Source organism: Colletotrichum godetiae (genome assembly GCF_030913485.1).
Source record: "Colletotrichum godetiae strain CBS 193.32 chromosome Unknown BDP55scaffold_9, whole genome shotgun sequence".
Classification (NCBI taxonomy): domain Eukaryota; kingdom Fungi; phylum Ascomycota; class Sordariomycetes; order Glomerellales; family Glomerellaceae; genus Colletotrichum; species Colletotrichum godetiae.
Genome location: NW_026851257.1, coordinates 45738 through 66978, shown reverse-complemented (window position 1 = coordinate 66978; position 21241 = coordinate 45738). Strand labels below are relative to the sequence as shown.

The 21241-nt window shown below is 51.7% G+C and overlaps 7 protein-coding genes and 1 non-coding gene across 8 annotated transcripts; 4 read left to right on the top strand and 4 right to left on the bottom strand.

Moving 5' to 3' along the window:
• Window positions 1-702: 702 nt before the first annotated feature.
• On the top strand, window positions 703-2650 carry BDP55DRAFT_510040 (uncharacterized protein; the record flags this gene model as incomplete). Its single annotated transcript, XM_060567702.1, has 5 exons — window positions 703-744; window positions 817-849; window positions 906-1021; window positions 1081-1182; window positions 1240-2650. Coding segments are annotated over 5 exons (1704 nt in total), but the record flags the coding sequence as incomplete, so codon positions are not given.
• A 741-nt stretch (window positions 2651-3391) lies between these two features.
• Window positions 3392-3465, bottom strand: BDP55DRAFT_t98. Its single transcript has one exon. It is a non-coding gene; the product is annotated as a tRNA-Val (tRNA).
• Window positions 3466-6016: 2551 nt separating this feature from the next.
• BDP55DRAFT_426108 (uncharacterized protein) lies at window positions 6017-9092 on the top strand. The gene is made up of 2 exons (XM_060567485.1): window positions 6017-8967; window positions 9030-9092. The coding sequence occupies exon 1, from the start codon at window positions 6157-6159 to the stop codon at window positions 8920-8922; it is 2766 nt and encodes a 921-aa protein (XP_060432689.1). The 5' UTR covers window positions 6017-6156; the 3' UTR covers window positions 8923-8967; window positions 9030-9092.
• Window positions 9093-9200: 108 nt separating this feature from the next.
• BDP55DRAFT_628989 (uncharacterized protein) lies at window positions 9201-9554 on the bottom strand (the record flags this gene model as incomplete). The annotated part of the gene is made up of 1 exon (XM_060571966.1): window positions 9201-9554. One exon carries the CDS (start codon window positions 9552-9554, stop codon window positions 9201-9203), a length of 354 nt encoding a protein of 117 aa, XP_060432688.1.
• Window positions 9555-10200: 646 nt separating this feature from the next.
• BDP55DRAFT_653838 (uncharacterized protein) lies at window positions 10201-11814 on the bottom strand. The gene has a single exon (XM_060574220.1). It carries the CDS (start codon window positions 11533-11535, stop codon window positions 10681-10683), a length of 855 nt encoding a protein of 284 aa, XP_060432687.1. The 5' UTR covers window positions 11536-11814; the 3' UTR covers window positions 10201-10680.
• Window positions 11815-13363: 1549 nt separating this feature from the next.
• BDP55DRAFT_653832 (uncharacterized protein) lies at window positions 13364-14393 on the top strand. The gene has a single exon (XM_060574219.1). It carries the CDS (start codon window positions 13784-13786, stop codon window positions 14210-14212), a length of 429 nt encoding a protein of 142 aa, XP_060432686.1. The 5' UTR covers window positions 13364-13783; the 3' UTR covers window positions 14213-14393.
• A 344-nt stretch (window positions 14394-14737) lies between these two features.
• BDP55DRAFT_691770 (uncharacterized protein) lies at window positions 14738-15919 on the bottom strand (the record flags this gene model as incomplete). Its single annotated transcript, XM_060577026.1, has 2 exons — window positions 14738-15231; window positions 15295-15919. 2 exons carry the CDS (start codon window positions 15917-15919, stop codon window positions 14738-14740), a joined length of 1119 nt encoding a protein of 372 aa, XP_060432685.1.
• Window positions 15920-20103: 4184 nt separating this feature from the next.
• On the top strand, window positions 20104-20790 carry BDP55DRAFT_691769 (delta-endotoxin CytB; the record flags this gene model as incomplete). Its single annotated transcript, XM_060577025.1, has 6 exons — window positions 20104-20119; window positions 20179-20237; window positions 20262-20371; window positions 20443-20595; window positions 20646-20676; window positions 20701-20790. 6 exons carry the CDS (start codon window positions 20104-20106, stop codon window positions 20788-20790), a joined length of 459 nt encoding a protein of 152 aa, XP_060432684.1.
• Window positions 20791-21241: the final 451 nt, after the last annotated feature.

Below are 21241 nucleotides of genomic sequence, written 5' to 3'. Positions count from 1 at the left end.
TCTCTATCACAGGGTTATGATTTGGCAGTGACAATTTTGACAAGGACTGGGATGGATGAGTGGATGGGGGTGAGGTGGCCCAGACCTGCTGAGCTGAAAAGAGTGAGCGAGTGAGTAAAATGTGAGTGAGTGGCTGAGAGATTGTGTGTGTGAGTGAGAGAGTGTGAGTGAGCTGTGAGATGAGTGGCCCAGACGCCAAAAGTGCGAGGTGCCGTGCGTCGCTTCCCCAAAAACCCCAAACTCAGCATGACGTCGTCGGTGACGTCTTGGCCGAACTTGCGCTCAGTGCCATTGGCTCAAGGCGAGGACGCACTCGCCACGCGCCCACGCAGCTTTCGCAGCTTCACAGTGAGAAGGTGTGGCTGGGAAAAGCCTGGAACACTTGGGAAGGCGTTGCACATGCACGAAACGCTCAGTCAATCGTCACTGCTCTGCATGGAGTGTCTGGTTGGTCATTCATCAGGTGTATTGAGTATGCCTGTGTGTGTCAGAGAGAGAGAAGGAGGGGGAGGGAAGATGCGGGATATTACTCCTTGAGCACCAGCCGTTCATGTTGGCCATATTCTTCCTTCATGATACCCGTTACCTACGAAACACCTAGCAAATTCCATCCTCTTTCTGTGAAATATTACCTTCCCACAATACCTAGTCGTATCTAAGCCTTTCCTGATTCTCTACTACTGTACCTAGTAGTGATCCATCATGCCTCGGACACTGCTTCTGTGTTTCATCCATGGCTTTAAAGTGAGTAGTCAACAACAGCAAGCCATCGATGCGCCGGCACAGCAAGCAGCTAACAAGTACAAACCTTTCCAGGGGAATGAAAATACATTCTACGATTTTCCAGATGTAAGGCTGCCATCTTTCCTGTGACCATGACTTCCGTACTGACCCTTGTGATCTAGGACTTGAAGCGATCAGTCACCAAGCAACTTCCAGACCATCGGGTCGAGTCCATCGTGTACCCTCAATATGAGACCAAAGGCGAGTTGGCGCAGGCCACCGAGGCGTTTCTCTCATGGTTAGTTCACTCCATCGCTCGCAGTCGCCTGTATCCTGCAATAACCTAACACTGCGTAGGCTCAAGGAGAGAGTCATGGATGTAAGAAAGGCCAACGTCGAGAAGCCCTGGCCACCAAAAGACAGAGAAGTCGGAGTCGTTCTCGTTGCCCACTCTATGGGGTAGGCAGTGTCCAGATACCTGCAACTTTGTAGGACCAAAGGCTAACAGCACCTCAGAGGATTCGTCGCCGCAGATTCGCTGTTCCTCGCCATCAATGAGCGAGCACAGTCCAATCCGTCAGAAGACGATCCAATCTTCCCCCTCATCCAGGGCATCCTCACCTTCGACACCCCCTACAACGGCCTCGCCAGGTCTATGTTCGTCTACGGCGGCTTCTCCAACTACCAAAAGGTCAGCAGCGTCTTCAATGTCATGACAGCCCTCTCCGCCGCTGCACCCTCGACCCTCGCCCGTCTGGGCACCCGCCGCGCCGCAACCTCGGCCGTGACATCTACCGCCACCCGTAACCCAGGCTGGAAGACATGGCAGCTTGTCGCCGTGAAGACAGGCACCGTAGGCGCCATCGCTGCCGGCGGCGTCGCCGCTTACGTCAACCGCGAGGCCATCCTCAAGGGCATAAAGGGGCTCAACAAGAACTCCGTGAAGGAGGGCTACCAGCAGAGTGTCGATGCCCTCGGCCAGGGACTAGCGTACATCAACCGCGGCAATGTCGGCCAGTCCTTCGCCTGGCTCTCGGACCACTTCACTTTCGTTGGCGCGCTCATGAAGCAGAAGGAACTCAACCGCCGCCTCGAGCGGATGGGCGCACTCAAGGGCGTCGGGATTCACGACTTTTATGCGTCGCTCGGCGAGAATGGGTACTGGCAGGGTGGCTATTTTGTCCCCGAGCGGACGTTTTGCGCCGTTCCGGAGGAAAGCCATCCTGCTTCGTCCCTCTTCTCGCGCCAGGTTTTGCCAGATGTCGACGACGAGGTAGCGGCGCATATGGCCATGTTCCAGGCTGATAAGCACAAGGGGTACGAGAAGATGACTGAGCAGGCGGCTGACCTGGTGATTGAGTGGTTCAAGAGCGAGGAGCCGGTTGTCGACGACCCCAAGTTCCGTGAGACGCCACCCGAAGAGGTTGCGGAGGACGCCGAGGTCGAGGAGACGCTGGAGAAGGCCATCTCCAATACCGAAGCACCTGGACAAAAGTCAGATGACAAGCTCGCTGAAAAGGTCGACGAGAAGGAGGGTTCAAAGTCAGCAGATGGCGAAATGCCCGACGAGTCGCCCATTGACATTGCCGCTGCTGCCTCGCTCGTGCCACTTCCCGCCGATGGCGAGGGGGATTTGCTGGGCAATATGAACCCTGAGAACATGACTACAGAGGAGAAGCGGACGTACATGCAGCATCTCTTCCGCATCGCGCAGTCAACAGGCACGGGCGTCAAGGGGTGGCTTCCTGGTATGCCTAGTATGCCAGGTATGCCGGGTATGCCAGCGATGCCCAACATGCCGAATATGCCCAGGGTCCCTGCTTCTGTCTCTTCTCTAGGCCAGGCATCGCTGCCGAGCGTCAACATTTTCAGAAAGTCGACCCCCTCTCAAGGGCCAGCCGACGGGGAGAAGCCAGAGGCCGAGAAGACGACCGATGCAGAGGATGTCGCCAAGGTGGAAATCGATGCTACGAAGGCAGATTCGGCTGTTGCCGACGGCAAAAAGGAAGGTCAAGAGACTGGAAGCGAAGCCGCCGGCAACGAGACTGCTCAAGCGGCAGCCGCCACTGGCCAACTTGAGACCCAACCTGCGGAGACAGTCGCCGAGGATGGCAAGAAGAAGGGTTGGTCGCTGCCGAGCGTAAACATCTTTAGAAAGTCGACGCCTTCCCAGGCGCCTGCTTCTGAAGGGAAGGAGACTACGAAGACTGAGAGCGACAAGAATCCTGAAGCGGAGGTTGCTGGCAAGGAAACGGTTGAGGGTCAATCGGCTCCAGAAGCTGAGGCGGTGGGGACTGAGGTAGCTCAAACAGCGGCAGCAACAGGCCAGCTGGAGGCAGCTGACGTTGATGATGATGCGAAAAAGACGACGGCATGAGGAAGAGGGATGTGAAGATGACCGGGATTTGGTTTTATTTCGAGAAAGTACGAGCGCGGATTAACCTTAACACCAAGTTGATTGAGCTAGCAAGACCAAAATAATAGCTGAATGATTAAGAAATCCTTCAAAGTTGAACATTTCGGTGGAGTGGCTTGTCGTGGCTCTTTAGAGACTTGGCACAGAGGAAGAAGAACAGAAGTTTACATGAGAAGTGGCTGAACCTTGACAGACTACCTACCCAATGGTAATCACATCTATATCAAAGATGGATCGAACAGCAAAAGGAAATAATTTCGCCCGGACTTGAACCGGAGACCTTCAGTGTGTTAGACTGACGTGATAACCAACTACACCACGAAACCAAAGCTGTTATTGGTTGCCATCTAAAAGTCTAATATGTATTGCGCATGTGACAGCCAGAAATGGAATCCACTCGCCTCACCGGACGTGCGGTTAATGGCCCTCTCCTCTACGATTTCGGGATGCACCTTCCCTTGATCGAGATAAAGATCCTCGGACATACGACCATCGCTACTCTTCACGTTCTGGTATGGTTGGGCGGAGCAGTCGAGCCTCGTAAGCATTTCGCACTAAATGTATCCAAAGACGATATGTACTCACCGTTTGGCTAGTACTCTGATCGATAGCTGTCTCTAGAAGTCATGTCTGGACGCAGGCGGTTGGCTTGATTTGGACTTCTTGCGCCGGCTCTTTGATAGGCAAAATGCTTTTTGACTATACAGGCAAAAGGTACACACATCTGTCGGATTTCACGATGGTAGTGTATCTGCCTCTAGTGCTATTTCAAATTGCCATCTGGTTTCTGGTTTGGAAACATGATTAGCCTCATGATCAGACGGAGGCCGTGCATGATGAATTGAGGCCTACAGATGCCGAGTCTAATGTCTCACAGGAGAAGGGGGATCTTTAAAGACTTAGGTACGGTCCTCGTATACGATATGTAGCAGTCCGATATAGATGTAACGAGGACGAGAACGAGCAGAGTAAGGATAATATTTTAGCACTCAATTTCTGCATATTTTAAGCCAGGGGTTTTCGTGCGAGGTTTGCCATTTCCTGTAGAAAGGGTTATGTATTAATCTTCTCCCAATGTATCTCACCTCAATGCTTTGATAGTCAATCCCGCACGCATAATTCTTAAATCCACGATCATGAACTCATGAAAATGTGTTGGTGTTCCCTGCCGTCTTCCTTTGATATACCAAGTACGTGCCCACATTAAAAGTAAATCCAGGAGGCATCAGTCACCAGCCAAAAGCTTAGGTGCTTCTCCATACGTGGAACCCTTCAGGCCAGTTCGGTGAAGAACACTTGTAATTAAAATTCTCATTGCTCCATCCTTCCCTGTCCTTGCAATAATCAAGGTGTCATCCCGAAAGCCGAGGTCGCGGCAGGGGTGTTCGGATCACGCCGATGGTGAGGCAGCGCATGGCTACATGAGATGAGTATGCCGACATCTTAAGCTTTGGCGGTGGAAGGACGAGAGAGTATACATCGACTACCTATCAAGTCAATCGGACGAGGCATTACATAGGATAGGTATTGGATGGTCTGAAGTTGCGGTCAGTGCCAGGTGTTGTAAGATACCCAACCATCTAAGAGCGGACAAGCCCGGACGGAGGCTAATGATGAGTTTGAGTGGTGAGGTCTCCCGCCGGTACCCTGTGAAGCGTAAACCGTATTCTTCAGCACGTCCCGGGACGTGCCGAAAGGGAATTCTCTTGCTTCGCGAATGTTCATCGCATTGCGTGTAACGCGGTTTGCACATTTTACCCACTCAACCCCCTGTCCTGTGACCGATTCAAGAGGAGATGAGATGATGAACGTCAATGATAGCTTCAAACCCGGATCACCTCTTCGTGATCAAACATGTCGTCTTTGATGAGTGCGCTGAAACCATCAATGGCGGCAATGAGCCAAAGATAAGCCTGCATCACGAGACTTTGTGCGGTCCTTACGCAATTTTCGGGGTGGTATCGGTGATATTCCGGCCCCAGGTCTCTTTCCAGCAGTCTGGTACGTTCCTGCGTCTACGTCCCTGTCATCTTTGGGTCGCGAATCTTGCTACGGCTTGATAAGCCTTAAGTTTGTTGCTGCTGATATCATGGGTGCAGGCTCTAGATAATTGACTGTGGTGCCAGTTACTCAATTCGACATGAGATGATGATATTGCGTGCTCGAGGTCGCAATAAAGCTCGATTACCTTATTAGCTCTTCCCACAACGAGCTCCCCCTGCATCCATCACTCTGCGAATATGCATACCCAAAAGTCTAATCTCGCTTCTTCATCCTCTTTCACCATCAAGCACCAGAAGCCGTTTACCCCGCATCCTTCTCGGCTCTCTCCCATTGGATCGCAGTTGAAAATCCTAGGAAACCAAGCCTTGGAAGTCCTCGGTCTCTCGGTGGAACATGTGCGGGACCTGCATCCCGGCCTAATTACCCCGTCTGGGAGGTGACAAAGTGCCCCTGGACATCTTGAAGTTGGACCCTTCCCCGGTTCCTTTCCTCCGCCATCGGTGCAATTGCACCGAAAGATGAGAGCTTACCCTTCCATCTGCAGCTAGATCGACACAGAGCTTCATATGGCTCTTTTATTCTCTTGAAGGTATGATGCTCCGTGACCCGACTCAAGAGAAAGAGGGGAGTCCCTTGGCTTCATCTAACCTGCAGATCTAGCGGCCACCAGCACCGTAGCATCCTACTCGATTGCGGGCGACCCCCCGAGAAAGATGGAGCGAACGGATGGCATCATGCGCGCTGAGATCGCGTCGGGCCAAGTCTGAAGGCAATCATCCGTCCACTCCCACGACTCGAGATCACCGCACCGGATGATGCCATCCCCAGGCTGTGCTGCGAGCCAAGACTCGGCGGACCACGCGGTCAACTTGATGACATTTTCTTTCGCCTGCCGTTGTCCCGAAGTTGTAGTAAGCTCTTATTAGAGCAACACGACCTCCGCGTCCTTTTGCAGCTGCTGTAACGGTGCACAGCTAGACATCTTGAGTTCCTCACTCTTTGTTCTTCTAAGAATGTCTCGGCTCGTTCTTGGTCTGGTTGCCCTGACCGGCCTCATGGGCACGGCCAGCGCGCAACGCTTCGACAACACCACCAGCGACAGCGCCACCGTCAAATGGCTCGGCAGTACTCCCTCTTATACCGCCGGTACGACTTTCGGCTTGCCCTGGGCCCGCGGAAAATACTTTTCCAACTCGACCGAGTTCTCCCTCTCGGGCGGCGGCTTGCTGCAGACCTGGGTGACGGCATACTGGTCTGACGGCTCGATCAAATGGACCGGCCACGCGATTCCCGAGTCCGACACGATTCTAGACGAGTACACGGTCAGCGCATCCTCGTCGTCCAACTCGACGGCGCGCTTCTCCCGTGCCAGAAGACAGCAGTCTGGCGGCCTGACGGTGGCCGACTCATCTGATGCCGTCAGTGTCGACACCGGCAAGCTCGCAATCACTTTCCCCAAGTCGGGTAGTGCTGTGGTTGGCGAGATCAAGACCGCTTCTGGCAAGACTATCGGCCAGAACGGAAAGCTTGTGCTGCACTCTCAGTCCGGCGTCGAAGATCAGGCGGAACTGAAGGGTCAATCTGCCATCAACTACTTCAACTTCGAGAGCAACATTGAAGAGGTCACCGTCAGCAAGGACAATACTGCTCGTGCCCTCGTCACAGTCCGTGGCAAGCACTCGGGCGAGGGTAGCCACGATGATTGGCTTCCCTTCATCCTCCGCTTCTACCTCTACCACAACTCCGAGGCTGTACGCATCGTGCACACCGTCATTTACGATGGCAACGCGGAGGAGGACTTTATCTCTGGACTCGGCATCCGCTTTGAGGTTCCCCTCGAGGGCGAGGAGCAGTACAACCGCCACGTCAGAATCTCCGGCATCAACGGAGGTCTCCTGAGCGAAGCGGTGCAGGGCATCACTGGTCTCCGCAGAGACCCTGGTGTCGACATCCGCAACGACCAGTTCGAGGGCGTGGAGCTCGCCGACCCCGCTACGTGGGATCAGAGAGTCACGACCAGACTCAAGTGGATTCCAACCTGGAGCGACTTCAGCTTGACACAGCTCTCCCCTGACGGCTTCACACTGAAGAAGCGCACCAAGGCCGGTCAGAGTTGGGTCAACATCCCCGGCGGCACTCGCTCGGGCGGTCTGGCCTACCTCGGTGGTGCCACCAAGGGTGGTCTCGCCGTCGGCCTGCGCAACTTCTGGAAGCGTTACCCGACTGGCATCGACATCACCAATGCTGCCACGGACAGGGGTGAGATTACAATCTGGATCTACAGCCCTTCGGCGCCCGCTCTAGATATCCGTCCCTACCATGATGGCCTCGGCCAGGATACCTACGCGGAGCAGCTCGACGCGCTCGAAATCACCTACGAAGACTATGAGCCCGGCTTCAACAACCCCTACGGCGTCGCCCGAACCAACGAGATCTTCCTCTATGGCTTCGATCAGACCCCCAACCGTACCCTCCTCGCCGACCTGACCGACCACACCAACAACCCGCCCGTCCTCTTCGGCGAACCCGAATACCTCGCCGAGACCAAAGCCATCGGCAATTACTGGGCCCCTCCGGCCGAGTCACCATCAGGTCTCGCCGCTGACATCGAGAAGCACCTCGACTTCCTCTTCAAGTTCTACGAGGGCCAGGTCGAGCAGCGCAAGTGGTACGGTTTCTGGGACCACGGCGATTTCATCCACGCCTACGACACGGACAGACACCAGTGGCGCTATGACATTGGAGGCTACGCCTGGGATAATTCGGAGCTCTCTCCCGACCTCTTCTTCTGGAACTACTTCCTCCGCACCGGTCGCGAGGACGTCTTCCGCTTCGCTGAAGCCCAGGTCCGCCACACGGGCGAAGTCGACGTCTACCACCTTGGCAAGTACAAGGGACTCGGAACCCGCCATGGTGTTCAGCACTGGGGAGACAGCGCCAAGCAGGCCCGTATTTCAACGCCCCAGTACCGCAAGGTCTTCTTCTTTGTCACGGGCGGCGACGAGCGCACCGGCGAGCTGATTGAGGAGATTCTCGACACGGACAAGACCTACGGTGTCCTCGACCCCAACCGCAAGGTCCGCACCGACGGCTGGGTCCCGACTCCCAACTCTTCTGTCGCCGTCGGGCTCGGCACGGACTGGTCCTCCCTCGCCGCCTCATGGCTCCTCGAATGGGAGCGCCGCGGCTCCCGCTGGGAAGAGGCCCGCACGAAGCTCACCAACACCGCCGCCAGCATCGCCAAGCTCAAGAACGGATTCGTCACGGGCTCTGGCCTGTACAACCTCGCCGACGGCACCCTCGGCCCCCCGCCCGCGGACCCCAACAACAACGGGACTGTCGCCGTGTCCCACCTTTCCGCCGTCTTCGGCCTCATGGAGGTCGTTGCCGAGTTCATTGAGCATGCCGGCGAAGATGTCCCTGATGGCTTTGAGCAGGCGTGGTACGACTACAGCTACTACTACAGCGCCAGCACCGCTGAGCAGACGGCGCGGTACGGCAAGGGATTCGGTAACACGAGTCTCAAGCAGGGACACTCTCGTCTCACTGCCTATGCTGCTCACCGCACGAACAATGCAACTCTCGCGGCTCGTGCTTGGAATGAGTTCTTCAACACGGACGGACTAAAGCAGTCTGCCCCTTGGAGCACTGTGCACTTCAACGGCAGCGATGTGTTGGCGCCAATCGACGAGGCATCGTGGATCTCTACGAATGATGCTGCCTTGTATGGGCTGGCAGCCATCAGTGACCTTGCTCTTGTCGGCGAATACCTTCAGTAGAGAAATTCCATGGCTCGGAATATTTTCTTGGTACAATTTCAAGGGGTGCGCAGGAAATGCTCAACGCTTTAATTAGAAACAACCTACATGTGCTCACTCATTCGTAGCCTTTCATGTCCATACTTAATTTCATCTTTTCAACCTTTACGTCGAGATCTTGCACCTTCCTAGTCGCCGCCTGCTGGTCGTCACACCAGTACGAGTGATCACTTCTATCACTGTGACTAACTCCCAGTATTTTGCCTTCAAGCTTGGAAATAGACTGTTCTCCAATAGTATCATATGGACAGTCCAGTTGCACCGAGTTCCATCTTGGCCATGTTATAAGAGAAACGAAGAAATACTTCCAGTTGTTTTCCCAGTGGGACCCCTCGCATGACAAGAATTAGTGTAGAGTTGGCAGCGTTCCAGCCGCACAAGGGGAGAAGGAGGAGATTCAGCCATAGAAGCGTCATCTTCAGCATGACCTTCATAAACTCGAATAGCCCGACGGTGTGCCGACCAGAAATAGAATGATCATGATGATGAGCCCGATTTGCCGAGGCTGGCTGGATCGTCTCAGGGACGCCAACTAGTGTGGCCTCGCTCTCCATTGTTTCTCTGGATTCCAGTGATGGTGCAATCAAAGACATGTTTTCGTCCTTCGCCTCGTAGATAGGGGACTGTCGGTGTCAGTTCTAAGTTCTGAAATTGATATGCCAAAACTGGGATGATTCTAAGCGTACATGCGTCTTTCTGTCGTTGGATGAAGTGTTTGAATGAACAGTCGCTGCCCCAAAAGATAGTTCAAGCAGCACTTGACGATGTATTTAGCTGGAGAGGAGGTAGTTGTACAGGCTTTAGACAGGTGCAAGCTTTGTTGCTCTGTTATGGCCGGCTCGTGTGGCGTATCAAAGTTTCCGTCATTCCTTTTCTCGCGGGTGAAGAGACACGAGGGTAGGGATTTATCTTCAAATCCTCAATACAACTCGCCGTGTGAGCTTACTACCCGAGAACCTTGCGTATCCTTTTCGGGAACAGTTCATGTGAAGGGATGACGAGCAACGAGTGACGCGCCACAGTAGATGCAGCTCGTTGAGAGTGGCACAGCGCCGGGAAAGAGTCTTACGGATGACATGGATTGCACGGGTTGATCAAGATAAGTCCTTCTTCGGGGGCTTCACGTGTGACAAACGCATTGCTTTTGGCCGAATGTAGCACAGCACGAAGCAGCTGCTGGTTCGATATTGGTCACATGGGTGAGGTTGGTCACAAGTACCATTTAGCAATCAGCCGATGGATTGACCAAGACATTCATTATCGCCCATGGGTACATGTAGTATGGCAGAGGTCTCTTAACTATACTTGTTTATCGTGAATATTACAATCAGGTATGCAATCATACAAGTTTCGATGCCCCATCGTACCTTGGCGTAACACTGCTGCTGGGTATTGTATATGATTGGCACTGCTCAGGGGCCTTGAGGTGTCGCGAGGAGGCATAAACGTGTTTAGCGAGCGGATTTGGGGTCTTGGAAGGCTATGCCGCTCAAGACACAGGGGTCTGAATACCTGAAGGCAACCAGCCGTTAGAGTGCGTCAGCCTGTGGCTCAAGGTCGAATATGTGCTAGTTTTTGGGTCATTCTTTGGTGGCTTGGTTCTTGCTATCTACATTCTCAGTTCGCAGGTTGATTCAAGAAGAATTGATAGTGACATGAGCTGAATTAAGCAGTAGTCCTTGAAGTAGATTGTTCAAGGATTGACTGTAGCTGCATCTGCTAACACAATTTTACCAACCCATTGGCGTAGATCGGCCAATACTGACGGCCATTTACTAGTATGGAGCTTTTAGTACTTTTGAAGCCAAGACCTAGTATATAGCATTCACGCCTGGCATTTCTCATGGCGGTATATGAGCAAAGGCCGGCTGTATTGGTTGAGGCCGCGATGATCTGAGAAGTCTCCCAAAGCGCAAGTTCCTTCAAAGCCATGCCTGGAGCAATGTACCCATGTACTCTCTGGTCCTTGAATGCTCTTCCATCATGTTTTGGAGTGCACTTCGCCAGCCTCAAGATTGAAGCGGCTGAAACAGAATCACAAAGATTAGCAATCGAGAGTTGTTGTATGAAATAAGCTCGGGAGACGTACCACAACGGACATGTGTAAGCGTGCTTGAGGAGCCAAAGCTCGATGCAAGCCGAGCAGAAGACATGGCCGCACGGCAACTGTCCAACAACACTTCCAGCCACGAAGTCATCCAAGCAAACAGGACACGTCTTGGCTTCGGCGACTTTTGCGAATGACTCGAGCTTTCCGCAGGTCAGCTTTGCCATCCGTGCTTTCCTCGGTAATCTGGGCAAGCCATAGGGGTTCAAAGACGACGGATCGGATGCATCATGCTGACTGCGGTGATGATTTGCCGTTGTAAGATGTAGAGAAGCTGGTGGAGGAGGAGGCGGCGGTGGATGCCTCAGCTTTCTGATCTTCTTCCATCCGAAGAGGTAGAGCACGAGGCCGACTAATAGGGCGAATGCGACACAGAGTGCTGCTGCGACGGCACCTGGCTGCTTCTCGGGCACCCAGGTGGTTGAGGCATCTGTGACAGCGGCATCTAAAATGCTTGTCGGGCTCATACGGATGATGTCATGAGGAGTTTGTTGACGAGGAAGTTAAATGGCGGGAGAATATCAGGATGAGCGAAATCCAAACGGACTCGAACTGAAGTCCTGCTATCCCGCGGTTTTTAACTGCCATCGACCATGACTGATTTCACTGTGCTTCGTATCAACATTGCACAGGAACAGTCTCACCGACTCGAAAGCCATGTGATGTCTCGGTTGAGGGATTAAGATCCTCATGTTGCTGCGTGCATTGATATCTGGCTTGCCAGATCAAGTCTTCGGATGCAAGAGCATTCCATAGGCTCGGCAGCCTATTGGAATGGCGTTGACATTATTTGGGTCCTTTGTTGCCCGTTTCCCACGGGTAAGCAGTAGCCTGTAGGTAATTTTAACGTAATGGTTGTCCATCACCACCGAATCCGACCGTGTCTGTGTTGACCTTTTGTGTATGAGCGATTTTTCCTTGGCACTCAGGCCTCCTTGCATCTTCCACAATCCGGCTAGGGCTTCGTGTAAGTGATTGTTGGGAGGCCGCCTGTCAGATTAATGAGAGTTACGACGTGAGAGAGTCGCCGTTCTAACTGGCATTTGCTCTCGTTCCGCCAACTTTTGTCATCCAGGATGATAGCGCATTACCTACGGTCATGTAACAAGAGGCATTTAATGTCAATCATACGCACCACTGCGCGACGAGCGAATCCAATCGCGTTCGTTTCAAATGCCTACTGACGGTCATTTCATTGCTTCTTCTTTCCCAGACTTGTGACGATTCCTGCCTTGAAAGAGCTGCCCTCCTTACAGATGCTAAAGGAAATGGGACAGTATCGATTGCAAATTGAAAGACTGTGTCTCTGACTTACCACAAGAAGGAACAATAGAAGTGTGACACCCCTTGTTTCTTTGCCTATTGGCTCTTAACCTTACGAATCGATAAATTATGTCTAATCCCCCGGGAACATGGAGCAGATAGGCATCGTTGACTTCATTTTCGAACACATGATACGAACTCGAGGTCGATTCCGCCGGCGCGCACTGATTTGACAGGCAAAGCAGAAGAAAAATGATGTGTTGCGAGAGGGAAGAAGTAGTTGCAATTGTCAAGCTAGGAAACGAGGGCTGGCAAGGCGAGGCGGCGCTTGGTAAAGTGCCGAACAATAGTCAAGGTAGTGAAGAGTTTGACTGACCGAGAGACCATTGGTTGCATCGATGAAAGATCCTTTAACGGCAGTCTTCTAGTAATCATGCAGCTCAATTTCATAGTACTCCAGTGTCTTTGAACAGCAGTCTGACGCCCATGCTATGGGATTCCCAACGTTTTCAGAAACGTCGACGTCAACAACGCCACGATAGTCGCAACATCTACAACTTCTCCGGCGATAGACGAGCATGGAGCTTGACATGGCGGGGGTCAAAATTGCGAAGAGTACTTCCTTTATCAGTGTTGCGTTCATCCATCATGGTGCAAAGTTTGTCAAAGGCCTGTTGCAAGTTGAGGTCACTAACATGATTGTCAACCTCTATGCCCGCATACCCACTCGAGAAAGCTATCTCCGGAGCCCTATTTAATACTAGTAGTTAATTCGTTCCATTTTCATTCGCCCGGAGCCACGAACCATCACCACACATCTTGCATCTCTCATCCCAGTCTCACAACACTTTTCTATCCGTAGAGTCATCCCGTCTTGAGAAACGGGACTACTTGAGCCGAAAATATCGACCTTCTTCCCGAGCTTGAGTCCATGGTTGTTACACGGCAGGACAACATCAAACCAGACTACGACGACATCAAGAGGTGGCAGTCCCTCTTCGGCTACACATACTCTGGTGCCGCACAAAAGATCCAAGATCACAGGTCCAACGTCGCACGAGTGCGGGTATCTGATCTTCAATGGGAAATGGTTCGCGCTGAGAAGGAGGATCAGGGCTACGACAAGGAGTCGTACGAATACTCTTACAGCCTCCCCAAGGCTCAGACGTCACACGACGCCGAAAGGTGATGAAGAAGAAGCCCAGCACCTACCTCCTTAAGCTAGAAGGTCCTTTCTCCACCCCTAAGGATGTCAAGATAGCATGCGGTACTTTTTCCGTGCCACTCTCGGGATTCACCGGCACCAACAACAACGGAGCCCCTGCCTCTTTCTGCAAGGTTGACGGAGCGACCAAGAAGACGATCCTCGATCACTTTTCCGATATTGAATCAACCTTCTAGCCCATATTCATCCGCTACAAAAAGGCGGAGAAGGCACTTCCCACCACCTTCATGCATCCCACCCTTGGGTCCGAGGCTACCTTGCCCCATCACCGACCGAGCTTCGAGTCCAACCTCGAGTTTGATCAACGTCTCTTCCCAACCCAGGACCAGTACCCAGTCTGTTACTTCCTCTGCAGCACCCTTGTGAACCCTTCCGTCCTGGAGAACCTGATTAGGATTGGAGAGCCCGTCTATAGTGCTGCAAGGGTTCGTGGTGACAAGTACAATGCCCTGGTGGATGCGCCGGCTTACAAGACAGGTTGCGTAGAGGGTCATGCCTTCCTCAATACGAACAAAGATCAGGAGGATGCACTACAATGCTACGAAACTGACATCTACGAGGTTGGCCAGTGCATGATAGAATTAGAAGGACAGAAGGAGGAGAAGGTCAGGGGACTCACACTTACGTTCCGATTCATCGGGGATACGGATCCTTGATATGGGTGGGAGAGTTCAAGGACCCAAGCCCGCGGATAGGGAAGATAACGAAGAGCATGTCACCATTGTTATGTTGACGGTAGAAGACTGTCAAATAGTGGTGCTGACACAGGGTGGAAGCTCTCAGAGGCCTACTGCAGTCAGGTGTAAGATCATGAATTACTGAAATCTACTCCTCCCTCGACGTGGACTCTCTGCGTTGTACATATATCTGAGCTGCTCCATTTTTGCTTGGACCCCTTACTACCTCTAACTAACCCTTATCCGGGCGGCCTCTGACAAAGATAAGTTGACCGATATCAGTCTATCAGACCATCTCCACGACATGAGGAAATCGACTCTCTTAGGTCAAGGAGAAAAAAGGAAGCGCCTGGATCGTATACTGGTGAACCGACAATGCGTCAAACTTCACCGTGCATGCTGAAGGAAGAATGTTGTGCTAGATAGGAATTGAGACCATCTCTGCCACAGACTCCAAATACGTTCTCATGCTTGAAGGTGCTCTGGTCACAAACTTTATTGTTGCTACTTAGAGAGGCCCGTCTTTTGCGCCTGCTTTTGCAGATACTCCTTATGTTTAGGCTGAACAAAGCTCATATCCCCCCTCAGCATCAGAGACCTCTCCACGCCCTCCCGCAGTCCAGACTGCAACACATGCTCGCAAGCGCTCAATGTGAAGCCAAACCGCGGATGCGTCGTCTGCCCGAAACTAAACGTTGTCGACGACGGGTGCGAGAAGCCCGAGTGAACCGTGTACAACTCGAGCTTGAGCAGGACGGACTGAAGCGCCGAAGCGCTCCCGCGGTACGCCGAGACGGGGTCCGGGGCCGTGAGGTCGATTTTTTGAGCCGCGAAGGACCGAATAAGTGAGCCTAAGAGGATGCTGTCGCATCGTTTGCCTCCCGTGGGATCTTGTGGTGATGACATGCATCGATCTCCGTGTTTTAGGGTCATGTAGAGGCTGGCGTAGGGTTCCAGCATAGTGGTCAGTAGAGTTTTCCGTATTGTCGTGGCGTCATCTAGAATATGTGTCAGTGATTCCCATTGCGGAGTTCTCGCCCATCAGAAACTTGGATACGTACCAACTAAGCCAGACGGGAATAAGTATTCTATGTTGCAAAGCTTGTATGAGTAAGTATCCCGGTTTTCTCCGCTGTATCCAAACACCAGATCTTCGTCGTCGTCAACCAAACACTCGGTAGCAATCTTCATTGCCATATTATTGAACGTAAGAGCGTCTCCAAGTTCATAAGCAACCCCGAGAAGTAGTGGATTTTGCATGCTCGTCTTGACAGACTCCATCCATCCGCGGGCCCACGGACGCGTAATGCTGGTCGCGTCATATTTCTCAGTGATCACGAGAAACTGGTATAACCGTGTGAGATCGAGGTGTTCAGGGACTTTTTCAAACCGCCCATGTGAAATATCGAGCAGCAACTCCAATGCCTCTTGCCGGTCATCGGGCAATTCCACAGTCCAATCTCGCTGGCCGTCGGCCATATGTGGTCGCGATTCAGCGAAGCCGCCATAGAGCATCTTTCGAAAGACGGTCGAGGCTCTCGCGAGCGCTTTGGAACATACAAAGTAGTTTTTGGGCTTCTCTTCCACGTCTTCTCCCACGAAGAGGTAGAGGTCCCCGTTGGAGTCGATTACATCCAGGCCGCCAAGACTTCGGATCGCCGGCTCGTGGTCGGGATCTTGGTCCATTGTCGTCATGACACTGAGGAACTCCGGAGGGCGCTCATCGACTCTTGCCTTGGTTGATTGGGCTAAGAATTGATATGTGTTTGTCAGATGAACTTTCCGAGTTGTTCTGACTGGTTCAACCAACCCAAGTCTGATCGTAAGTTTGGGGGATCACCAGGTTGACCCCAGCCTGATTTGTTCACACAGAGACGTTCCAAAGGTGGTCAGATTGTGGCCCGTGCACGTCACAGAGGTCGTACAACGGGGCAGAAGGGAGTGTTTTGAAGTCGGTCGATAACAACTTGGGTAGAGGGCGGGAATAAGTCTGGGTTGTCTCCGTATGTGGGTGAGCGATGAGCCGGGCATAGGATCTCGTGATCTAACTGAATAGTGACATGGTCTCTCAAAGGAGGCAGAGACCATTCGTTCAACAGAACTCTCACAGAAAGGCTAGGCTCGGAAACTGATGGCTTCGAGCCCGTCCCTGGAACGAATGTTATACGGGCGATCGGCACCATCCCGGCCCCCGAGGCCCCCGCGCGCATGGCAAACCCACCTTGAAAACGTCCAATGGCGCCTCGCGTCTCGGGGCGCCCAGTCCCGTCACGGCATCCCACCCCTGTGCGGCGCGGCGCGGGACGCTTTGCTTACCCCACAATCCGAGTGGTGTGCCGAGATTCTCTCAGCGAGTTATTTGACGGGCATAGGGAAGATGAGGTACATCAAGTCGACAGTGTCCTTTTCTTCCTCAACCTTTCGCCTAGAATTAAGGATCAATGAATGGGCTTGACGCATAATTGCTGTGTGTACGTGACCACAGCCACGGTTCCGAAGACTTTCAAGGTGGGCACGCGCTTGATCCTTTGATTTCACGTGTTGAATAGAGGTTGAGTAAGGGAGGGGGAGAATCACGTTCAAGTCCCAAACTCGAATGCCGATTCCAGTCTTTTAACTCCATACCGCCATTGAATAAAGTCATTTCATAAGCTACTGAGTAGAGATCACGTTTTCGACGAGGTACCTCTTGATTTTCATAAACCATCGTGCTGGTTTGAAGCGTATGTGAGGACTGTTGAAATGCACGACCTAACATTGTTTACAGAGGCTCTCTGAGCACTGGATGTATAATAGGGACTGCCGTCCACCTCCATATGTCTTGTCTGGTTCAAGCAATACAACACCAATTACACTGCCTATACCTTCGTTCAACAGGGACCACTAAGGTACTGAAGAGCATGAAATATTACCAGATATATCTGTTGATAAATAATGGTCGCCTACGTTCTTGCTTCAGTCCATCGTCTCTTGGTGATTATCTCAATCAAAGCACAAGTCATTAGATTCTATCCTACCTGGTTGAGAGCTCAAGGGCCATCAAATCTACAAGCAAACAGTGTATATCATTCTAGTTTTGTACACCAAGTCCGGTTTCCTGGTAGCTACACTCGCTTTGCGTGTTCTCCGATGTTTTTGTTATGATCTTATATGTAAGAATTCATCAAGAGATAAGCATACCTTATCTAAGGTATGGAGAGTCACCTGCGCCAGTATCATCGCCAAGATGTGTCGGTATCCCACTCTGCCTGTGGGCGACATACCATTCCGTTGTTGTACATTAATTAGTAGTGTGTAAATAAACCATATTGAAGTCCAATTTCCTTTACCTCCAGCTTTACTGAAGCATCGTAGGTGAATACACACATTCTATTCTCACTCCTGCTAAGATGAAGATGAAGAGGATCCTGACGAGGTAGTTTGAACACCTTCTCCTTTAGAGCAATCTCAGAAACTACGTGTAATCAATCCAAGAAAATTGACAAGCCGGCGATGTTGTTGCCCCATTAGAGAGCTAGGTTGATCCCACTCTCGTACAAATTACACTGCACTCTCGTTAGCCCCGGGGGCCGACAAGTCCCGCTCTCCGCGAAGCACCCGATGCGACGGCGTTATCTACCTTATGCCACTGATTGACATTGACAAAACCCAGATCCCATTCTTTCGGGCTTCTGCCCTGAAATGAATGGTTTACTGCAGTAAGTAAGTATAGCCAGTAGCTACTGGTAAAAATTATAGTAGAAAGGTCAGAAAGCATAGACAGTATCATTGTTCAATACGCCGAAAGGGGCGTGAGCCAATATTAGTATCAAGACCCAATGCATTTGTGTTGCATTATGTTGACTTTGACATTGCAATTTTCATCACCACTGACATTGTAATGACGGCGACCGTGATGAACACAGAGTCAAGCGGGGGAGGCAAGGCAATGACCGTGATGATGAGTCGCGGCCGAGCCGCCCACACCGCTCAGACCAGAAGCGCTATCCCCCATAATCCTCTCCAGCACGAGGTGAAGCTCGCTTCAGCCGTGAAACCTCGAATGATTGATATTTCCGCTAGCCCTTGCTCCCACTGTCTCATAGACCTTTCAAACAATACGTGCCTCTATTTAGAATCCGAATCTTAATCAACGGCGGAGATCAGCAAGTTCTTGATACCCTATCAATCCTCGAGGGCATGGGCCAGCGCAAATGCGAGTTGGATGAGTTACAGCGGGTACTCCCGCTTGACCTGAGACATGCTCCTTTTAGCGGCCCCCAGAGTCTTTCAATGAGGCTCTCAAATCAAGAGGTTACTAGTCATTCTACTCGTAAATGGTGTGTAATACAGCACTTTTCAGATACTCACAATTCTAAAGAGACAGTCCAGCATTTCCCCTATCCTTTACTAACCACCTTAATCAACTACATTCCGACCTGCCCCCTTGTAGATCACCACGGCCACCTACTACCCCTCTCACTACTACTCCTAGCCACGCCAAGACACGCCTCTTACCAAGGCCGAGGCCATCTAATATTCAAACGACTGCAAGTCAGATCTCAAGGCTTCTAGCGACCTCAGGTAAGCCAGTATTCCTATTGCAAGGCGCACGCTAATAGGCCTCAACGTGGTCCAAGCCTGTAAGATTTCCTGCCTTGCCTCATCTAAGGTAATAGTGCGTAGACTTTGAGGTGGTGCTCCACAAGATAGATTACCAGCAGGCTTACCGTGAATGGATGCCCAAGTAGTTAGTACTCCGTACACCATTTCTCAAATGGCCATCAACAGGCACCATGGCTAAAAGATATATGCCGTATATCACCAGCAGATCACATCACTTAGAAGAAGCGTGTCTCGGGCATCAAGGAGATCACCCTCTCGCCAAGCATTATGGAGACTAAACACTTGGATTCATGACGAACGGTCTCATCGACCATGTCACTCACATGAATACCGTGATCTCGTTCGCCCCCAAAACTACGCGATGATGGTGACGACGCGGCCGGGTTCGCCGAATGTGCGAGAAAGCTTGCTGCGATGCAAGCAAATGCCTCCACATTGGGGATCGCACCAAGGCTCGACTGGCCGGACGCAATGCGAGGAGGATTACGAGAAGTGATTAGAGGAATGGTAATCTGTCAACGGAATTTGACGTGGTGCGGAAGCAGAGGACATGTGTCCAAAGTTGCATGCTCGACGCCGTAGCGGCGCCCTGAACGACAACGAAAGAGTACACAGTCATAGATGTCACAGGAATGCTTTGGTATGGACTATCTGCTTTCGGTATTCTTCTTGCGTCATATGAGTTGCGCGGCTCGACCACTATGATGCACTGGATAGTGCCGATATTCGTTGAATGTTTGTTAGCGCGGTTCCTCGCTACCAGACTGTCTCTGTCCACCTCAATTTGCACCTAATTCTGTACAAGATCCTTTCATGTCTTAGAAATGACAAGGCGATTTCGGCAGGGGAAGTTTGCAAACTTCCGAGGGTGGTATTGTACAGATACAACTGTGGGATGAACCATTCTCGATCGGTCTGCAAATGTGGCCGTGTGTGAGTGGCCTGAGATGCTGTCGGCATGGAAATGGTCTCGCCTTTGGCTCATATGTCAGCTGTCAAACTCGTCTTTTTTTTGCTTCGCTTTTATGCGTTTAAGGTGATCGTGCGCACCTGAGCCGTTCTATGGCCGAATCATCGTAGTACACACTAGGGCGCAACTTTCCCCTACGGCAAAATACGACAGATCCAAGGAATATAAAAGCAAGGCTATTCCCACCGTTCAGCACAAATATCACTCTCACAACCATCACTCTCACAGCTAACACCCCATAACCAACAGCACTATACCACCTCAGCTCATAATCTCGCTGAAATTTAATACCAAGATGTCCGGCCAAAAGAGTACGTCCACTACGCACCACCTTCGCCATTTCACCTCTCTGACAAGCATTGTGTTCTAGCCACCCAGTTTGACACCTTCTCCAAGTTCCTTACTCCCCTCATCACCACCAGTATGCAGGTGATGAAGTTCGCCGGAGCCTAGGTCAAGTTAGAGACCGGCCAAGACACCCAGCAAGACAAACGCTGGTTCGACTGGGAGTCTTTCAAGTCCTCCGTCGACAGGTCTCAAGGTGATAATCTCATCTTTGATAAGTTCAAGACAACCACCCACCATTGCGCGCAGCGATGCCACCGTCTAGACTATGGTAGAGAAGATTGTGAAGTTCCTCCCTCATTGAGGCGCTCGGCGTTGTCATGAACGAGAAAGCAATCAAATCGCTCACTTTCACCCTCGAGGCGACATTCACCAACTTGAAGGAGAAGTCCTCGAATGGATTCTTGGACTTCAACAAGCCCAGTGACGGGCACAACCTTTCGTGAGAATACCGTAGGTTCCCCAACCCAGATCTGCCTGATTTTTTTATAGTTTGGTCACGACTATCAAGGTGCAGGCGGATGTGTCTAGCGAGCAGGAGTGGTAGAGTTTGGTTGGTGCTTCGTCGAAGAGCTTCTCTGCTACGATTGATGCCATGGAGTTAGTCGTCATGAAAGGCTTCAAGAACCCTACCTAAATGTAGACGTGGGAAGTGGAACCACTGCATTAAGGTCATTCTACTATCGAATCCTTTGCCTAGGCGTGGAAGGGCAATACTGTCGACTACCTATAGATCTATAGTATAAATACAGCAACTGGTGAATAGACTGTCTGTCGATGCTGTGATTTGTCCCGCTTGGATCCGGATATGGAGGAGTGGCTTTGAACCACTCGGCATATTAATCTCTGCGATTATTCAATCAACCTCAAACCCAAACTAGAAAGTCTTCCCGATAAGTGGAGAAATAGAGGCAATGGGGATCGAACTGGAGATGCGGGAGGCTCCATCATCTGGCCGGGGTACCTTAGTCCAAGGCGACCAGTGGGTCGCGGAGGTCGTGTCTTCCCTTCCTAACATCTTCGATAACTAAGATCAAGGAACGTTCAATGCCCGGCTGCTTTCTTCCAACGTCGCAGAACAGATTCAC

Coding starts and splice junctions, on each gene's coding strand:
- BDP55DRAFT_426108 (XM_060567485.1), top strand. CDS start 6,157: ATGTCTCGGCTCGTTCTTGGTCTGGTTGCCCTGACCGGCCTCATGGGC.
- BDP55DRAFT_653838 (XM_060574220.1), bottom strand. CDS start 11,535: ATGAGCCCGACAAGCATTTTAGATGCCGCTGTCACAGATGCCTCAACC.
- BDP55DRAFT_653832 (XM_060574219.1), top strand. CDS start 13,784: ATGCATCCCACCCTTGGGTCCGAGGCTACCTTGCCCCATCACCGACCG.